The sequence below is a fragment of the Somniosus microcephalus genome, chromosome 32 (genome assembly GCF_052327205.1).
Source record: "Somniosus microcephalus isolate GS21.2 chromosome 32, FLI_Smic_1.0, whole genome shotgun sequence".
Lineage (NCBI taxonomy): Eukaryota > Metazoa > Chordata > Chondrichthyes > Squaliformes > Somniosidae > Somniosus > Somniosus microcephalus.
Window position 1 is genome coordinate 35,255,186 of NC_141018.1, and position 20,576 is coordinate 35,275,761.

General features: G+C 48.8%; 1 protein-coding gene across 5 annotated transcripts in view; it reads left to right on the forward strand.

Annotated features, from left to right (window-relative positions):
• LOC147097413 (microtubule-associated protein 1A-like) overlaps nucleotides 1-20,576 on the forward strand; it is a 165,314-nt gene that overhangs the window by 128,818 nt on the left and 15,920 nt on the right. For all 5 annotated transcript variants that reach the window (XM_085972367.1, XM_085972370.1, XM_085972369.1 and 2 more), the window contains 3 exons: nucleotides 5,649-5,731; nucleotides 8,394-8,534; nucleotides 10,678-20,209. In XM_085972367.1, the coding sequence (XP_085828493.1) occupies nucleotides 5,649-5,731; nucleotides 8,394-8,534; nucleotides 10,678-20,209 (9,756 nt within the window). The remainder of the gene's footprint in view (nucleotides 1-5,648; nucleotides 5,732-8,393; nucleotides 8,535-10,677; nucleotides 20,210-20,576) is intronic.

The window sequence follows — 20,576 nt, forward strand, 5'->3', positions numbered from 1 at the left end:
AATGATAAATTGGAAAGTCACCATTTTTGTTAAATTGAACAATCTGTGCCGTGGCCCAGAGTGCAGGTCACCACCAAGATTGGAACCAGTCGGAGTGGAGGTGAGATGAGGTCAAAGCTTTTGTATAAAAAAGGGAAGAGCAAGGGAGGAGCGGAGTTCCAGGTCCTTGCGAAAGAATGAATTAAGAATGAGAGACAAGGCAGTGAGTCTTGATCCGAACACAGGAAGAATGTGTAGGAGGTACAAGAGAGGGTCGTTCAAAGGACTGTCCTATAAAGTGAGAATTGCCTGTTAAGAGATGATGAAGTGTTTGCTAATTCCTAGAATCGATGAGGAGAGAAGAAAGCTGAAACCAAGCTAGGCCCCTCCCCCCTCCCCAATCTCTCAGACTAACCAGTTGCTACCAACAGTGCTTGAGCTGTAATTGGTGGAATGGCTTTAATTGGATTAGTGGTGGAAGGTCATTACAATTCAAATCACACGTCACAGCTTTAGCCTGAAAGTGGGTCAAACCCTCGACCGTTTCCAGCGGACGGATGGAGCAGGCGAAGGCTGACGGGCGAGGGCATCTGCTGTTTGTGAGTAGCTGGACGCTCCCCCCCCTTTGCACTTGTAAATGAGGCTGGTACCTATTGCGTCGTAGGGAGGTTGGGGGGGGGCGGTGTGGAAGGGGGGAGCCAGCCATTGTACAGACTGCTTTACGCATTCAGCTGCCATGGACTGACTGAAGTACCGTTATGTGTCATCAGAGATGACTAATTGGGGCTGCGCGACAAACACAGAACTGATCTTTGTATTCGAACAAGACGTCGAGTTCTTTGAAAGGTGCTGGGCATGCCTTCGAGCCTTTTCACTGAAATAGGAAAAATAAGTCCCGGGATTTTTTTTTTGATCTGCAGCTATTGAGGCCGTATAAAGAGCGACGTTTTTACACAGAAGGGAACCAACTCAAAATTCATCTGTTGCATTTGCTACACGGTCTCCATTTTGCTCTCAAACATCTGTCCGTTTTCTTCAGTTTTCGCACCTCAATTCCATTGCTCATTTGGAGGACTCTGGCCTCCCTTGTACAGGATAAATCCTAGAGCCCGTCCTTTTTGCAGAGGGATTTGTTGATTGGAGTCCAGCGTTATTGGGATCAGATGCTTTATGTGGAAACACGAGCTGGCGTAGAATGAAATTCAGCTGATGTTTTACAGCTTCCTTCTGCTGTTTCCTGTACGGGAGACGTTCATCGTGGCTCATGGTTGGGGAAGAGAAAATAAATACTGTTTTTTGTTATGACAGGAATTATAAGTTGCATAAAGAAAGAGAAAGACTTGCATTTCTATCGCGCCTTTCACAACCTCAGGACATCCCAAAACGCCAATGAAGTATTTTTTTGAAGTGTAGCCACTGTAGTAATGTCGGAAACGTTGATGAACTGCTGTGTTATTGTACTAGTTAATACCTGCCTTCCAATACTGGGCCAGCACCCAGTAACCTGTTAAAGTTGTAGTGAGTTTGGGCCAAAAACCACACAAATTTAACTTGAGTTGATGTTTTCCCAAAGTTTTTGACCATAAGAAATAGGAGCAGGAGTCGGCCATTCAGCCCCTCGAGCCTGCTCCGCCATTCAGTGTGATCATGGCTGATCTTTGACCTCAACTCCACCTTCCTGCCCTATCCCCATATCCCTCGATTCCTCAAGAGTCCAAAAGCTATCCATCTCAGCCTTGAATATACGCCAACAACTGCAAAGTGTTTCTGCCCGGGGCTGAACCGGGGACTCTCTATATCCACTCTATCAAAACCTTTCATAATTTTAAAGAGCTCTATTAGGTCACCCCTCAGCCTTCTCTTTTCAAGAGAAAAGAGACCCAGCCTGTTCATCCATTCCTGATAGGTATACCCTCGCATTTTTGATATCATCCTTGTAAATCTTTTTTTCCACCCTCTCCAATGCCTCTATATCCTGTATATAATACTAGCTGGCGGCCAGAACTGTACGCAGTACTTCAAGTGTGGCCTAACCAAGGTTCGATACAAGTTTAGTACAACTTCTCTTAGGACATGGTGCGATGACTCTTGATTTCGACACGGGGAGTAGGGTGTTGTATTTGGAGCGCGGGTTGTCTACCTGATTCTCGACAGGCGAGTGTTCATTCAAATGTATCCACTAGCATTTTTTTTTGCCTAAAATGACTTGTTCCTAGGCATGGATCTACACATGGCTTGTATCACCTGGGGAGGGGCGAAATTCTCTTTAATCCTGGATATTGATTGAGCCAGTGACGAGGCGGGGTGAGGTGGGTGGGGGGCGGTGGTGGTAGAGAATAAATGTAATAGTGATGTTGGGCTGCACGTTGCATGATCCCTAAAAAGTCCTTATTTATCATCTAACCATTGTCAAAAGGCAGAAGGAATTTTGGGAGAGAGTCTTCTTTGAAATGGTTGCACAGAATTTTCTGCACCTCGGCTAAATATTATTAGAACTTCTGAAAACGTAGCGCGAGAACTTGGAACTTGCACCCCTGTGGGAGGGGGCGTCTCGACACGTAACTTGGATTCTTACCATTTTTTGATCTTTATTTTTATTGGGTGTTTGGGTAAAAAAAAAAAATTGTATTTTTATCTCCTGTCTGGTCCGATTCTTGCAACTGCGAGGAGAGGCACGTGGTCTACTTGTAGAACAGGCCAGAGGCGACCTAGGCTTGACTCAGCACTCTGAGTTCTTTCATTGGTGCCACGTCAGACTGAAGCTGTGAGGGTCCTTGAGGGATGAAATTAAAGAATCGCAGGACTTGACTGAGAACCCACAGGGGCTTCCTCATTGACAGTTTTAATAAGTGATGATCACTCATTGTGGGACAGTTCATTCCCAGTGTCAGCCGTGGCTCAGTGGGCAGCGCCCTCGCCTCGGAGTCAGAAGGTTGTGGGTTCAAGTCCCGCTCCCGAGACTTGAGCACAAAAATCTAGGCTGGCACTCCCAGTGCAGTACTGAGGGAGAGCTGTACTGTCGGAGGGGCAATACTGAGGGAGAGCTGCACTGTCGGAGGGGCAGTACTGAGGGAGCACCGCACTGTCGGAGGGGCAGTACTGAGGGAGCGCCGCACTGTCGGAGGGGCAGTACTGAGGGAGAGCTGCACTGTCGGAGGGGCAGTACTGAGGGAGAGCTGCACTGTCGGAGGGGCAGTACTGAGGGAGCACCGCACTGTCGGAGGGGCAGTACTGAGGGAGCGCTGCACTGTCGGAGGGGCAGTACTGAGGGAGCACCGCACTGTCGGAGGGGCAGTACTGAGGGAGCGCCGCACTGTCGGAGGGGCAGTACTGAGGGAGCACCGCACTGTCGGAGGGGCAGTACTGAGGGAGCGCCGCACTGTCGGAGGGGCAGTACTGAGGGAGCGCCGCACTGTCGGAGGGGCAGTACTGAGGGAGCGCCGCACTGTCGGAGGGGCAGTACTGAGGGAGCGCCGCACTGTCGGAGGGGCAGTACTGAGGGAGCGCCGCACTGTCGGAGGGACAATACTGAGGGAGCGCCGCACTGTCGGAGGGGCAGTACTGAGGGAGCGCTGCACTGTCGGAGGGGCAGTACTGAGGGAGCGCTGCACTGTTGGAGGTGCTGTCATTTGGATGAGACATCTGCCCTCTCGGGTGGATGTAAAAGATCCCACGGCCACTATTTCGAAGAAGAGCAGGGGAGTTCTCCCCGGTGTCCTGGGGCCAATATTTATCCCTCAATCAACATCACTAAAAAGCAGATGACCTGGTCATTATCACATTGCTGTTTGTGGGAGCTTGCTGTGCACAAATTGGCTGCCGAGTTTCCTACATTACAACAGTGACTACACTTTAAAAGTACTTCATTGGCTGTAAAGCGCGTTGAGATGTCCTGAGGTGGAGAAAGGCGCTATAGAAATGCAAGTCTTTCTTTCTTGCGCAACCTCAAGGTTGCCACATGACCTCCTGCTTACCACCACCTCACCCAATCAAACAGATTTTTTCCCCATTGCCAATATTTTTATAACTAGTAAACCAAAATGTTGAAAGGAAATGGGGAGGAAAAAAGCCCCCCATTTTTTAAATGCCCCTGTCAATGTTTCCCCAGGGTTGCTCACAGCAGGGTCCTAGAGATTAATTTTCATCCCTGGAGACTATAGGGCAATCCTGTTCAAGGGGACGGATTGCTCGGGTGTGTTCAGCTGTTTGTTGGGAGCTCCCTATACACTGTACAGGATGCCAGTCAACTTCAAGGATTAGTTTCTGCATGTAGAATTGATTACCTAGAATTACACAGTATGTACAGCACAGGAACAGGCCATTCGGCCCAACTGGTCTATGCCAGTGTTTCTGCTCCACACCAGCCTCCTCCCACCCCTCTTCATCTCACCCTATCAACATATCCTTCTATTCCTTTCTCCCTCATGTGTTTATCCAGCTTCCCCTTAAATGCATCTATACTATTCGCCTCAACCACTCCCTGTGGTAGCGAGTTCCACATTCTCACCACTCTCTGGGTAAGGAAGTTTCTCCTGAATTCCTTGTTGGATTTATTAGCGACCATCTTATTGATCTCCCTTAGTTTTAGTCTCCCCCATAAGTGGAAACATCTTCTCTACGTCTGATTAAAGATTGTGTCTTGTATGATTCCCCTGCCCCCCCCCCCCCCCCCGGCCATGTTCCCTTTCCCGATATGATGTGGAACAATTAAAGATCGATTAACACACACTGAATATGCCAAGTATCTGGGCACGCCTTACTGCTCACACCTTTAAAGTTCAGTGGTTTCTGTATTTCTTGGGTGTAGTCCAGCTCCATGTGTCATCAGCCATGGCTCAGTGGGCAGCACTCTCGCCTCTGAGTCAGAAGGTCGTGGGTTCAAGTCTCACTCCAGGGACTTGAGCACAAAAATCCAGGCTGACACTCCCAGTGCAGTGCTGAGGGAGTGCAGCACTGTCGGAGGTGCTGTCTTTTGGATGAGACGTTAAATCGAGGCCCCGTCTGCTCTCTCAGGTGGACGTAAAAAATCCAACGGCCACTATTTCGAAGAAGAGTAGGGGAGTTCTCCCCGGTGTCCTGGGGCCAATATTTATCCCTCAATCAACACCTAAAAACAGATGATCTGGTCATTATCACATTGCTGTTTGTGGGAGCTTGCTGTGCGTAAATTGGCTGCCGCGTTTCATACATTACAACAGTGACTTCACTTCAAAAAATAAAAGTACTTCATTGGCTGTAAAGAGCTTTGGGACGTCCTGAGATTGTGAAAGGCGCTGTAGAAATGCGAATTCCTTTCTCCCTATCACTGCAGTCTCTGTCTCCGGCTGGTCGACCCAGTCCTTAATGCATGAGATTAATAAACGGAGTGACTGTATTCTGCTGCTGTTGAAATAGGGAGTTTTCAGAGATAGGCGTCCATGTGTTGGGAAAGTGTAAGTGTGGGGTTTTTTTGTGCACTGCTGACTAATGCAGGCAAATTGGTATCTGCAGTGGTGGCCGACCTGTGACTTGCGGCCCCTGAATCCTGGCTACCTGGCTGTGAGTTGGTGATGCTTTCATTCCTGGAGACCCCAGGCCAATCCTCGAGGGTTGCCGATCCTCTAATCTGCTGCAGAGTGGTCAGTTTGGAGGCTTCGACAATCAAAATCTACTCTCTTTTTTCGTTCCAGGCCAGAAGACACTTCACCACAGGAGTGATATCCTGGAAACCGTGGTCCTAGTTAATCCTACTGAAGACACAGTCGCCTCTGAGGTAACGCTGAACAGTTCATAGAATTACATTGAATTTTACAGTACAGAAACAGGCCATTCGGCCCAACTGGTCCATGCCGGTGTTTATGCTCCACACAAGCCTCCTCCCACCCCTCTTCATCTCACCCTATCAGCATATCCTTCTATTCCTTTCTCCCTCATGTGTTTATCCAGCTTCCCCTTAAATGCCTCTATGCTCTTCGCCTCAACTACACCTTGTGGGAGCGAGTTCCACATTCTCACCACTCTCTGGGTAAAGAAGTTTCTCCTGAATTCCCGATAGGATTTCTTAGTAACTATCTTATATTGACGGCCCCTAGTTCTGGTCTCCCCCACAAGGGGAAGCATCTTCTCTACATCTACCCTATCAAATCCTTTCATTATCTTAAAGACCTCTATTAGGTCACCCCCTCAGCCTTCTCTTTTCTAGAGAAAAGGGCCCCGGCCTGTTTAAGGAGCACCCTTGATTACCATAAAGTAAAATCTGTTACTGGTTATTCGGACATGAGTTTTAAGGCCATGTCTCCTCAAGCTACAGACCTCCATAAACTCTCCAGTAGAAATTGCCTTTAAACGTTGACTTAATCCTTCAAATCCTAATATGGCGGCTGTAGTTTTCAAACATTAGCAGATTTAACTTGTCCAATAAGGAACCCAAGGTTTGTCATTTGATCTAAATCTACAAAAGTTTACAACAAACAGGGTTGACGCTCCCAGCTGTTGTCCTGTTAAGGTCGCCAACTGCGGTTGGGTGCATTCCTGGAGGCTTCATCACGTGACCTCCCACCTCGAGCCAACCCCGCCCCCACACTCCCGCCATTGGTACATCCTCCAGGTGCACCGCCTTCCCATGGCCAATCGGAAAAGGGAAGCGATTCTTTGTTACCCGATTGGATTAATCTTGACTTGTCAATCGAACGGCTTTTTTTCCTCCTACCCCATCTCCAATATTTTTACAATTAATAAATGAAAGTCTTCAAAGAAAATCCCCCCCCCTACACCACACTTTTTTAACGTTCCCATGATTTTTCTCCCGGGTTTTGCTCACAGCAGGAGATCAGTCTTCACTTCCTGGAGTCTCCAGGACAAGCTTGGAGGGTTGGCAACCCCTGTCTCCGGTGATTCCTGCTGGAGAACGAGGAAAATCCCGTTTCAGCTGAGATGCCCCCCCCCCCCCCCCCCCGATTGTTAGGAAGCAAGCTCACAACCGGGGTGAACGAGACTCGGAGTTCCCTGTGCACGGGTGTAGTTATTTAAATTGGTTCCCGGTTTCCCATTTCTGCTCGATGCCCATGCTCAACGTGATTGATTTTAACGTTGGTGCCGTATTTGTGAGCCCCCAGCTGGGCAATGCCCGCGATGCCCCTTCAGACCACCCGGAGCGCGGCAGGTTCCACAGCAGCTTCTCCTCTGTGTACAGCCTTTAATGCAGCAACCCATCCCAAGGAGCGTTGCAAAGGGACACGGGAGGGAGTTAGGAGACGAGTTGGGAGGTGACTGAAGGCATCTTTGACTCGGAATCATGGTGGAGGCCATTCAGCCCATTGTGCCTGTGCCGGCTCTCTGAAAGTGCTCGCCAATTATTCCCACTCCCCCTCCCCGCTCTTTCCCCATAGCTCTGTGAAGAGGTAGATTTTGTGCAGGTTTTGGAAGGTGGGGAGAGATAGCGAGGAGTTAGGAAGAGAATAGCTTGTACCTAAACAACAAGTCGTGCCACCAAGGGTATGAGGGGGAGACACTGGACGGTGAGCCATCCTGGACAGCAGCCAGTTTAAGTTGCGTTGATGGGCATTAATCCCCAGCTTACCTTCTCAGCGCGGGAATGGTACACGGCTTGAGAATGGGGCTGTTGACTGTAGAGGTTATTGCCCCCATTGCAGCGGACGCCAATGGTCAGTCGTCACCTCATGTCATTCTGCGGCTGGGAGGGGAGAATGGCACCATTTGTTTGTGTTGAGAAAATGAAGAGAAGGACCAAGATTCAAAAGAACATTGATGAGATAAAGCACTCAGCACGGTGTATTTGGAGCTTCGGGAGGACAAGAGGAAATTTCAGGGCTCCAATACCATCTCGATAAATACAAACAAGCGAGGTTCTGATAGCGAGAGAGAGGTGGGAGATTTTTAACGTACAGATAGAAATATATTCAAAGTTTTGTGTCCAGTGCACACTTTCTATAAATGTCGCACTTACTTCCTGTGGCACTTTCCCCAGCACCAAATCTTGATTGGAAAGAATACAATTTGACTTAATTCAGTCATGGTGAATAAGTGTCTGTTTTAACACACTGTGCTACATGGCAGAACACAGCTATTGCCATGAAATAGCGTCTCCAGCGACGCTCCATGAGCAATTCCACGGGAAATCTGCTAGTTTCTAACTTGATGTATATGTAAGATATATAGTTTGGGTCATAGAGTTCTTCGTGACCACCTTCAGCACTGCTTAGTGACTGACCGGCACTGGAACTCTTTTGTTTTGCCAGTCCCTTGGTTGGACTGACATGGGGAGGTCCCCAATGTGTGAGATGTCATTGGCTGGACCCACTGTACGGAGCAGGAGCTCCCTGATTGGCTCAAGGGCAGTGTGGAGGCGGAAAGCATCGTGGCGGGGTCGGACGGAGCTGGATTCCAATCGCGTCATTTCTTGTGTCTTGTTCTAGGTTCACTCACTCGTGACAGACTCGTCCCGCCATAAGCTCTTGGTTCTGTGCGGGCCAAGCTCTGACCAAGGAGGAGACCTCATTCTGCAGACCGGAACCTACTCTTTTCAAAGATTCATTGAGACTTTTGCAGACCCCGAGGTGAGACTTCCTTGCATGAACCTGTAATCACTGCTCTTGGTTCCTAAGCTCCAGGTGAATAAGAAAGAGCAGAGGTGAGGTGAGGGTGGAGAAAGAAGAGAAAGACTTGGGTGTAGATATAGCACCTTATCACAGGTAAACATGCAGGTGCAGCAGGCGGTTAAGAAGGCAAATGGTATGTTGGCCTTCGTAGCGAGAGCGTTCGAGTACAGGAACAAGGATGTCTTGCTGCAGGGCCTTGGTGAGACCACACCTTGAGTATTGTGTGCAGTTTTGGTCGCCTTATCTGAGGAAGGATGTTCTTACCATGGAGGGAGTGCAGCGAAGATTCACCAGACTGATACCTGGGATGGTAGGAATGACATATGAAGAGAGATTGGGTCGATTGGGCTTATACTCGCTGGAGTTTAGAAGAATGAGAGGGGATCTCATTGAAACTTATAAAATTATAACAGGACTAGACAGACTAGATGCAGGAAGGATGTTCCCGATGGCGGGGGAGTCCAGAACCAGGGGTCACAGTCTAAGGATAAGGGGTAAGCCATTTAGGACAGAGATGAGGAGGAATTTCTTCACCCAGAGAGTGGTGAACCTGTGGAATTCTCCACCACAGAAGGCAGTTGAGGCCAATTCATTAAATATATTCAAGAAGGAGTTAGATATATTTCTTAAGGCTAAAGGGATCAAGGGATATGGGGAGAAGGCAGGGACAGGGTACTGAATTTGGATGATCAGCCATGATCTCATTAAATGGCGGAGCAGGCTCGAGGGGCCGAATGGCCGACTCCTGCTCCTATCTTCTATGTTTCTATGTTTCTATCTCTCAGCAATGTCTCGACCAATTCTCCACAAATTACCGTGGTTTCAGCAGTGACCCAGTAGCTGACCCAGATCCCAGGTTTGATTCCTAGTCCAGGTGGCGCTAGCTGTCCTCTGTTTTGGATGGAGCTGGGTTGGTCTTGGAACCCCTGGGGTAGGGGGATGAGTAACCAGCCAAGGTTCCCATTGCTGGTCTAGCGACTCCTGCTGGAGACGAGGTGTCAGGACAGATTGCTCTTGGCTGTGATGCTTTCCACGGTTGAGTGGCCTACTCTCCAGACCCACCCAACAAGAATGTCACCGGGGCAAGCGATAGTAGGGCTTCAGTGGCGCTCGGATCTATACCCCAGCAAGGGTCAGTGCCTTCAGCGAAGAGGGAAAAAGATCATTAATAATGGATGTACTAGTTCTGTAAAAACTATTCTAGCTTGTTAAAAACAAATAAATGTTCAGCATGTTAAATATTACACAGTATGTACAGCACAGAAACAGGCCATTCGGTCCAACTGGTCCGTGCCGGTGTTTATGCTCCACACGAGCCTCCTCCCATCCCTCTTCATCTCACCCCATCAGCATATCCTTCTATTCCTTTCTCCCTCATGTGTTTATCCAGCTTCCCCTTAAATCCATCTGTTATTCACCTCAACCACTCCCTGTGGGAGCGAGTTCCACATTCTTATCATTCTTTGGGTAAAGAAGTTTCTCTCGAATTCCCAATTGGATTTATTAGTGACTATTTTATATTGATGGCCCCTAGTTCTGGTCTCCCCCCCCCCCTACCGCAAGCACTTTTTCTACATCTACCCCATCAAACCCCTTCATAATTTTAAAGACCTTTATCAGGTCACCCCTCAGCCCTCTCTTTTCTAGAGAAAAGAGCCCCCAGCCTGTTCAGCCTTTCCTGATAAGTATATCCTCTCAGTTCTGATATCATAGTATCAGTATGACACAGCACAGAAGGAGGCCTCCTTGATAGAGCTATCCAATTAGTCCTGCTACCCTGCTTTTTTCGTTTAAGTATTTCTCCAATTCTCTTTTGAAAGTTGCTATTGAATCTGCTTCCACCGCCCTTTCAGATCATAACAACTTGCTGATTAAATATTTTTTCCTTGGGTAAGGAGACCAAAACTGTGCCCAGTACTCCAGGTGTGGTCTCACCAAAGCCCTGTACAGTTGCTGCAAGACTTCCTTTCTCTTATACTCCAACCCCCCCTTGCAATAAAAGCCAACATATGGAGACCAGAACTGACTGCCTTGTGCTTTAGTGGGTGGATGCCGTTTTTCCTAGTTTGTCTAATACTCTTTTTAATTGCTGTTGATTCAGGTCACAGAGCTCCTGAGCAGTACAGACGTCGACACCAAGGCCTGTGTCACTATCTGCCACTCTGGAGAAGGAGACTGGAGCAACCTAGAACACCACAATCTCCAGGGGTTTATCAGCATTAAACTGAACCCGGCACCCATGCTGCCCGAGATGGACGGCGTCTCTGAATTTACAGAGTACCTCACGGAATCGGTCGAGGTCCCGTCGCCCTTTGACTTGCTGGAGCCTCCGACCTCCGGGGGCTTCCTCAAACTGTCCAAACCTTGCTGCTACATCTTCCCTGGCGGAAGAGGCGACTCGGCGCTGTTTGCCGTGAACGGTTTCAACATCCTCGTGGATGGAGGATCCGAGAGGAAGTCCTGCTTCTGGAAGCTGGTCCGACACTTGGACAGGATTGACTCCATACTGTTGACACACATCGGCGCAGATAATTTACCGGGAATTAACGGGCTGCTTCAGAGAAAGATTGCCGAGCAGGATGAGGAGCAATCACAAGGATCCACCACGTACAGTGACTGGATCAAGAACCTTATCTCCCCTGAACTGGGAGTGGTATTCTTCAATGTCCCTGATAAACTGAAAATGCACGAGTCCTCTATGAAGACTAAAAGAAGCATCGAAGAAGCCTGCTTAACGCTACAGTACTTGACCAAACTGGGAGTCAAACCCGAACCCCTCAACAGAGTTGTCGGTGCTACAATTGACCCAATCCCATTGTTCCATAAAATGGGAGTTGGGAGATTGGACATGTACATCCTCAACCCAGTGAAAGACAGCAAGGAGATGCAGTTTCTGATGCAAAAGTGGGCAGGCAACAGCAAAGCAAAGACGGGCCTCATTCTACCAAATGGTAAAGAAGGCGAGATTTCAGTCCCTTACCTCACGTCCATTACAGCTTTAGTCGTGTGGCACCCAGCCAACCCTACAGAGAAAATAGTCCGTGTCTTGTTCCCCGGCAATGCGCCGCAGAACAAAATCTTGGAAGGGCTGGAGAAATTGAAACACCTGGATTTTCTGAAATACCCCGTGGCCACACAGAAGGACCTTTCTATCGGCATAACGCCGCCCGTGGTGAAACAGACCAAAATGAGACAAAGGACTGATAGCAAAGAAAGCCTCAAATCTTCGCCCAAGCCTTCGGCTGCCAAACCAGTGAAAAAGGAGGAATCACCCGAAGAGGTGGTTACAAAACATCCAGATGTTAAGACCGAAGCAGTGAAGGACAACAAGGCGGAAAAGAAAGAGGAGAAAAAGGTGAAGACAGAAGTGGAGAAAGCAGCAACAGATGTAATAAAAACAGAAAAGAAAAAGTTAGTCAAGGAGAAAACGGTCAAAAAACACACCAAAGACAAACTGGCAAAGTTGGAAGAAAAGAAGGATAAAGAGAAAAAAGAGATCAAAAAGGAGAAAAGGGAAGTAAAGAAAGAAGACGTTAAAAAAGAAGAGAAAAAGGAAGTTAAGAAAGATGAGAAAAAGAAGGAAAAAGAGGCCAAGAAGGAATCAAAGAAATCTTTCAAAGCTGACTTAAAACCGTTCACACCAGAAGTGAGGAAAACCCTACACAAGGCAAAAGGAACGGGGAAGAAATTGGACTCCGCAAAAGCTAAAGTGGCAAAAGAGGCCATCGTAGAACAAAAGGACGAGCCCGCGGCCCCTGAAACAACGGCAGCCGAACAAATGGCGACTCAGTTACAGCAGGAGAGATCGGTGATGTCATCGCCCGAAGACCTGACCAAGGACTTTGAGCAACTGAAAACCGAAGAGACAACTAAGGTAGAAGCGATTTGCGTAGAGCCAGGCAAAGGTCCTGTTGATGCAGAAGAAACAGCTGTCGAGGAGGAAGAGAAACTACCGGACACGCTAGTGCCCAGCCCTCAGCAGGAGATGATCATTGCGCCAGTTGTTGCCGACACAAAGGCCCCTCTTGAATCTCCAGATGAAGGAATAAACACTACAGATGTTGAGGGAGAATTGCCACATGAGGAACCGGTCATTTGCCGTCCTGAACCAACAACCGAGAAGTTTGAAGATGAAGGTGCTGCAATGGAGGAATCGTTGGAAATGAGTGAATTGGAAGAAAAAGTAGTGAGGACAGAGAAGGATGAAGAAAGCTTAGTTAAGGATGGATTGGAAGCTCAACTTGATGAAGAGGAAGATTACCTTGCTAAAGAAAAAGTCGAAACTCCAGAAAAACTAGAAAAAGAGGTTGGAAGAAAGGATGAAGTGGAAGAAATGGAAAAATGTGAAAGGTACATTGAAACAATGGGGACCAGGGAGCAAGTGGAGGAAAGTGAGGGTGAAGAGGTGGTAGAAAAAGCAGAACTAGAAGAAACGGTAGAAGGTGCCGATGACGATAAAAAAATGAAAACCAAGGAGAAAGAAGAAGTGCTTCATGACCAAGTTAAAGACAAACGTCCATTTGGTGAAAAACAAGACACCGATATATTTGAGTGTAAAACATCTCCAGCAGAGAAAAAGGAAATTTCACCTCCCGAAGCCAAAGGGGCTAAGACTAAGGATGAGACAATGGCAACCCAACTGCCAACTGTGCAAGGAGCAGTAGGCGAGCCAATTTCATACATCCAGGATGAAACTATCCCTGGCTATTCAGAGACCGAACAAACCATTTCTGATGAAGAAATTCATGAAGAGCAAGAAGACCAAATAGCTCACCTAAAATATGAAGTTGACACTTACGACATCTCTGTGCCGGACGATACAAGGTCGTTTGACACAGTCCACGGAATGAAAGAGATGAAAGCTATGTCAGGAGCTGAGATGGCGGCCAAGGGCTTCATTAGAGAGGAGCCTGAAATTGTTGTCTATCCTTCGGAGATAGTTGCTGCCCCGCTTGCTGAGGAGGAGCACATCTCGTCTGCGGCTTCAATTACCGAGTGCGACAAGCTCTCTTCCTTCGCTACGTCGGTAGCCGAGGACCAGTCAGTGGCATCGGTAACGGCGCCTCAGACTGAGGAGACTGGGAAGAGCTCGCTGTTGCTGGACACTGTCAACAGCATGGCTTCCTCCAGAACGGAGGCCACTCAGGGCAGGGATTGCGTTCCGTCCGCAGGCACCATATCACCGACCTCCTCTCTGGAGGAGGACAAGTACTTTAAATCCCCGCCTTCTGAAGACTTTCACCCTATTGCCGAAGTGGGTGCCAAAATGGAGGAAGAGGAGGAGGAAGAAGAGGATCAGACGCCAAACGTAGAGGTTCCCACGAAACTAAAAGAGCAATATACGGCAATGTTTCCAGAAACGAGCACTCCAGCTCCTTTTTTGCCAGGCGAATATATTAATGATACCCAGAGTGCTGACTTTCAGAGTACTGATAAACTCCAGCCTTCCTTGCATTTTGATGCCGATTTGCCGGAAAGCGATGACAAGTGCATCAGCCCAGATGATAGCACGGTAAAAATGGCCTCACCAACTCAGTCGGGACCCACCAGTGCTGGACATACACCTTTCCACCAGTCGCCTGTTGAGGAAAGAACTGACTCTGTTGAGGCAGACTTAGTGGATCAGACTGCGCAAAAAACAGCCTGGCACACTGAGGAACCAGTTAAAAGTGAAGACTCAACTCTACCTAGTTCAAGGCAGAGTCCCCTCAGTGACCTGCCGCTGAAACCCGAGTTATTCAGAGAATCTTTCCTGCCTTTTTCACCCATTGTCCTGGACATGGATGTCTACGAGCCTGAACTGACATCAAAAGAGAAAATGATTCATGAGCAGGAACTGAGAGCAACAGAAAAAATGGAAAAAGATGCCTACGAGACTGAACATGCAGCGACTGAGAAAATGGAGCGAGATGTTCAGGAGAAGAAACCTGCCCATGACAAACTGACCCCAGAGACGAAACCTGCAGATGCTGAAAAGTTAGAGAAAGAAATCCCCGAGAAAAAGGTGGATGTTGAAAAGATGGAAAAAGACCTAGTGAAGAAACCTGCTGCTGACGAACAGATGGCACCGGGGATCCCAGAGCCGAAACCTGCAGATGCTAAAGCAATGGCACCAGAGATTCTGGAGCAGAAACCTGTAACCGTTGAAAAGATGGAAAAAGACCTAGTGAAGAAACCTGCTGCTGACGAACAGATGGCACCGGGGATCCCAGAGCCGAAACCTGCAGATGCTAAAGCAATGGCACCAGAGATTCTGGAGCAGAAACCTGTAACCGTTGAAAAGATGGAAAAAGAGGACCTAGAGAAGAAATCCACCGATACTGAAAAGATGACAAAAGAGGCACTAGAAAAGCAACTTGCAGGTGCAGAAATTGTGGGCAAAGAGGAGCAAGAGAAGAAATCTATCGATGTTGGAAAGTTGGAGAAAGAGGATTTGGAAAAGAAACCTGGAGATGTTGGAAAGATGGAACTGGAAAAGAAATCTGTCGATGTTGTGAAGGTGGAAAAAGAGGATTTGGAAAAGAAACCTGGAGATGTTGGAAAGATGGAACTGGAAAAGAAATCTGTCGATGTTGTGAAGGTGGAAAAAGAGGATTTGGAAAAGAAATCTGTCGATGTTGGAAAGATTGAACAAGAGGTGTTGGAGAAGAAATCTATTGATGCTGAACGGATGGAAAAAGAGGAACTGGAGCAGCAGTCTACAGACATTGAAAAGGTGTCGAAAGAAGACCTAGCAAATAAAGTAAAAAAGGACGACTTAGAAAAGAAACCTGAAGATGTTGAAAAGATGGACAAAGAGATACCAGAGAAGAAGGCTCCAGATGCCATAACGATGGAAAAAGAGATCTTGGAGACAAAACTTGTAGATAAAGAAAAATTGGAAAAAGGTGTGTTAGAGAGCGAACTTGTAGCATCCGGGAAACTGGAACAGGAGGCTCCAGGGAAAAAACCTGCAGATATTGAAAAGGTGGAAAAATATGCACTAGAGAAGGAACACACAGCAGAAAAACTGGACAAAGATGTCCAGCAAAAGAAAGTTATAGCATCGGAAGAAGAGCTTGAGAAAGAGCAAGCAGTAACAGAAAAATTCTCCAAGGACATTCCAGAGAAGGGATCTGCAGCAACAGAAGACATGCAAGAAGACAAATTTAAAATTGAGTACTCCCCAACCGATACACTGGAAAAATACATTAGTGAGACACAAGATGTACTAAAAGATAAAGGTGAAAGAGTAGGCGAGGCAGTCTATTCATCAGAAGACGAAGATCTTCCTGAGGTTACGGAAGGGAAGGCAGTTCTGGAGAGGGAACTAAAACCAACTGTGGAAAAGTTGCCAGCACCAAAAAGTGAGGGAGAACTTTCTGCAAAGCAACCTATCTCTCAGGACATTTCACTGATAGATCATCAGACTGTTCCTGCAGACAAAATAAAACTTGTCGAAGTAAAAGAAAATAATCTGTTGAAGGGGGATTATCTGCTACAGTCCGAGCCTTCACCGTGCGCGCAAGACGAGCCTGCAGCAGAAAGTAGAATGGTGCTTGAAAGTCAGGAAAAGCACGAAGCCGAACGCACTCGCACTCCAGAAGAGAAAGTGACAGACTCTACTACAAAACAGGACACGTGGGATACACACACTGGACACACAAGCCCTAAAGGAGATCAGCTGCCCCCATTGGAAGTTGGTAGCCATTCTGAAAGCAAGTCTGAACAAGTGAGAACTGACACAAAGTCTGCAGTTGAACCCTGCAAATGGGATCCTCCTTCTTACGAATCTCAGTATTATTTGGAAGAGGATGCCAAAGATGCTGCCGTTACATCTCAGCTGTCCTCTCCAGAAGACCCTCCAACTGAGGTATTTCAGCTAAAGGATCCACTGACTGGAAAGAAGGAAGAGCAAGAGAGTGTAAGCGAACACAAGTACTCTTACTATGAGGATGAAAAGGAGAAATCTTCCAGCGGGTTTGATTACACTTGGACTATTGGGAAAGAACGCAGTCAGACGCCATTCGACTACGCCAGTATGTTTGAAAAGAAGCAGGATCTTTCTCTGGAGCTGAAGCCTTCGGTCACTTCTCCTCCGCAACCCGAGGACCCGTGGACCGGCACCGAGCACAAAGCCTCCGCTGTGCCCGCCACAGTAGGAGCGACTCAAGAAACATTCCAAGATTCAACTGGGGAAAAAGTAGTGAAGGATGAAAAGCAGCTGGACAGTCTTACTGGTGATGCCGTGAGTAAGGAGGGGAAAACGCCTTTGGGGCAAGGGGAAGCATATCCCCCTCCGGATGGGTATGAATACGCGGATATATTGAGAGATAGCGAGGCCCTGACTTGCGGTAAGGGTTTTGCCCCTGATGAACAAGTGCGTGTTTTCAGCAAACCAACGCATTCTCCTACTGAAGAAACAGGAGACACTTTCACACAATTAGATTACCACTCTGTGACCCATAAAGAACCAAAGCCAACCAGCCCCGGGCTTTCCACAGAAGAGGACTCCACCGCCACAATGAAAGAAGGTTCTTCAGCGAAGGAACATAAGGACCTAGATGCTGAGAAGAAAGCCTTCACCTATGCCGAGATAGATGAGAAAGTAACTGCCCTTGGGCTTGAAAACCTCGTTAAGTCACAGAAGGAAACTGAGTCTAAAGTTTTCGATTATCTATCGCAGCAGCAAGAACTGCCATTTGAAATGGCATGGGAGGCCGGGCAGACAGAGAAGGAGTCTGCGCTTCACATGTCACCTATAGAAAAGGAATCTTCGCTTCTACTGGGAAAAGAACCGTCAACACACATTTCACCCGCGGAGCAGGAAATGAGACCAGTTGAATATGCGGAGATTCCAGACACGCATAGATCTCCTTCTCCCACATTGAAAGAAGCCCCGGCCAGTGCTTTGGGGTCCGATGTGAAAGGAAAGGACAAAGAACTCTGCGAAATGACATTGGAGGCCGGCGTGGATGGGAAAACGAAAGCAGATTCTCCCCATTCAAAGAAATCATCAGCTCAGAGCAGCCCCGAGTCAAAGGACAGTTCTTCCTGTTCACTGTTGTACACTGAAATGCCATGTTTAGACACCAATGTCTTTGGAACCGGCGTGGAGTACACGTCAGCGAGGCGGAAAGAGCCAGACTCCAATGTTCTGGGGTACTACGAGAAGGAAGCCGAGGAGAGCAGCAGCGACTCGGAGTTGGAGAAAGGTGCCAAGGAAAAATCGGAAAAGGAATCTCCGTCGGACAAATCTTACCAAGAAAAGGAACTGAGATGCTCGTACGCAGAAATGCAAGAGGTGGACGGGAAAGCTCCCTCCCCTAGTGCCGGCCAGCAGCCTTGGGCAGTGCAGCAACCTGGATCGGTGACCTCAGGAGGCATCGCACAAAAGCAAGAGGAAAGCAAGGAGGCCGCGAAACAGCAGAGTCTAGCGAAATCGGAGAAAGAGCAGCTCACCTCTTGCCACGAAGAAAAGGACATTTCATGTACAAGTGATCACAAAGAGATGCTGGAGAGCTTCTCCTACGGCCTGAAATATCCTTACATGGAGGACAGGGACACCTCCTTCGCGAAACGTGAAGACCAGGGGGGACCACAGCTGGAAAAGTCCACATTGGCTGAATTTGAATGCACCAGTAAATCGGCCAAAGCACCATCTGACGAGGGGAAAGATCCCGAGAAAATCAAAGGCCAGGAGGAGGACAAGCAGCAGGGCCCTGACCCCATGACTCTTAGCAAAGACCGAGAGCTACCTCCACCTGCCATTGAGTGTCCACCTACAGCCGAACCAGAGCAATGGGAAACCAGATTTGAACATTCATACATGACAAAGGAAGAAAAGCCATCTGGTGCTCAGTTTGACTATTCCTCGTTTACAGAAGAGAGAATGTTTCCAACCAGTGTTCCAGGTGCGGCATTTGAAGATGGCAGCGCTAAGGATGAGTATTTAGAAGTGTCGCAAAAAGGTGGATCTGAAACATTACCTTTGAGCCCCTTCCAGGAAATGAAACCATTCCCACCGGTAATTACGACAGATGCGAAAAGTGGAAGCTTATTAAAAGATGCACCACCTTCAGGGGGGATTCCAGCTCGTGACTGCGCCTCGGTCCATACCCAGATGCAAGCGGGGAAGTACTCCCATCTGGCTTCTTCATCTTCTTACGCGACATCACTGTCGTCTGGCCCCCTCGCGGAAGCCAAGGAAAGAAGTCTAGATGAAGTGTCTCCGTTAATCCCAGCGGATAAGGCCGTATCTCAGTCTGCCGAGGCTGAGGACCCATCACCGCCCCCGGCGGAGCACAGCTCAGCGTACCTGTGCGACATTGAAGACTCCACGTTGTCCTGCAGGGTGGAATGCCAAAGACCGGCCTCCTCTCCCTCCACAGCTGAAACCAAAGTAGAGAAAGACGCAACGTCCTCGGGAGCAGGAGCTCCGCAGGCGGCAGGAGTAACATCAGCAGCTCAGGTGTTGACCCTGTTTCCACCCCCTCCTCCTCCTCCTCCTCCACCTCAACAGGAGGCCAGCACGGCCAATGGGCCGACAGAAATGAGCTTCAGCCCGTTGCTGGCGCAAAGTACCCCGGAGAAGGAGAGAGACACGTTCGGCGCTTCCGAATTAACAGACGACAAAAGCAGCCCCGATTCTGAGCACGAGAAGTCTTACTTGGAGGAGGAGAGTGAGCATTTGGTCCGCCCTTCCTCTCTGACATCAACTGACCAAACTCTCAGGCCGTTTTTGCCGGACGCCCAGAGGGGCACGGCGGGCGACGAGCACGGCGATGCCGCCCATGACTTGGAGGGGTGCCTGGGCGCCACCTGTGACTACAAGCTGACCTTTTCCTCGAGCGAGTACAAACATAAAAAGGACGAGCTCTCGCCCTCCTTCATCAACCCAAGTCCCCACGAACTGTCTGATGAGGACGAGGACGACGGCCACTCGCAGGACGAAGTTCGCGCCTCCGTCCAGAAGCGCTGCGCCCCGCAACCCAGCGGCAGCCATGCCCACCAGACCGTGGGCGAGGAGACCCCGCCGACATCCGGCAGTGAGTCGTTTCCCTTGAATTCCGACTCGGACGTGCCACCTGAAACTGAGGAATGCCCATCGATCACCGCAGACGCAGCCATAGACTCGGACGAAGACGCGGATTACCTCCCCGTCGACAAGACCACCGGGACGCCCCATCACTCGTCGACGCGCCCAGGTCACGACCCGCCCCCCGCTCCCATGATGGACCCCCACCCGCATCCCCCGCAGCCCGACGTCTGCATGGTGGACCCCGAGGCGCTCGCCAACGAGCAGAACATCAGCAAGGCGGAGAAACTGCTGAAGAAGGATTTGAAGGACAAGGCGAAGAGCACGAGGAAAATGATCAACAAATCCAAGTCGGCGTCTCCGGGCCGCAAGGCCGATTCCAAGGGGAAGCACCCGGCAACTCCCGCCAAACCGTCGCCGCCTAAGGACTCAACGGAAAAATCTCCCAAAGCAGCATCCACGAAGAAGAAGGAGAAAGATGCAGCAGACAAACCGACGAGAGCCTCCAGAGCTAGCGACGTCCATTCATCCCGAATCGACGACAGGGACGATATCTCCAGATCAAGCCAGCCCAGCATGGGGAAAGCCATGGTTAATGGAGTCAAATCGAGTTCAGGTAAGAACTGTGTGGGCTCAGCCGTAATACTAAGGATAGGCTTCAAGTGCCAGAGTTGAAGTATAGCCTGCCACCAAACGCTGTATTGAACATCTCCAAGGGAAGTCGGGTCAGTAACATAGAAACATAGAAACATTGAAGATGGGAGCAGGAGTAGGCCATTCGGCCCCCTCGAGCCTGTTCCGCCATTCAAAGCGATCATGGCTGATCATCCAAATTCAGTACCCTGTCCCTGCTTTCTCCCCATATCCCTTGATCCCTTTAGCCTTAAGAAATATATCCAACTCCTTCTTGAATATATTTAATGAACTGGCCTCCACCACCTTCTGTGGTAGAGAGTTCCACAGGTTCACCACTCTCTGGGTGA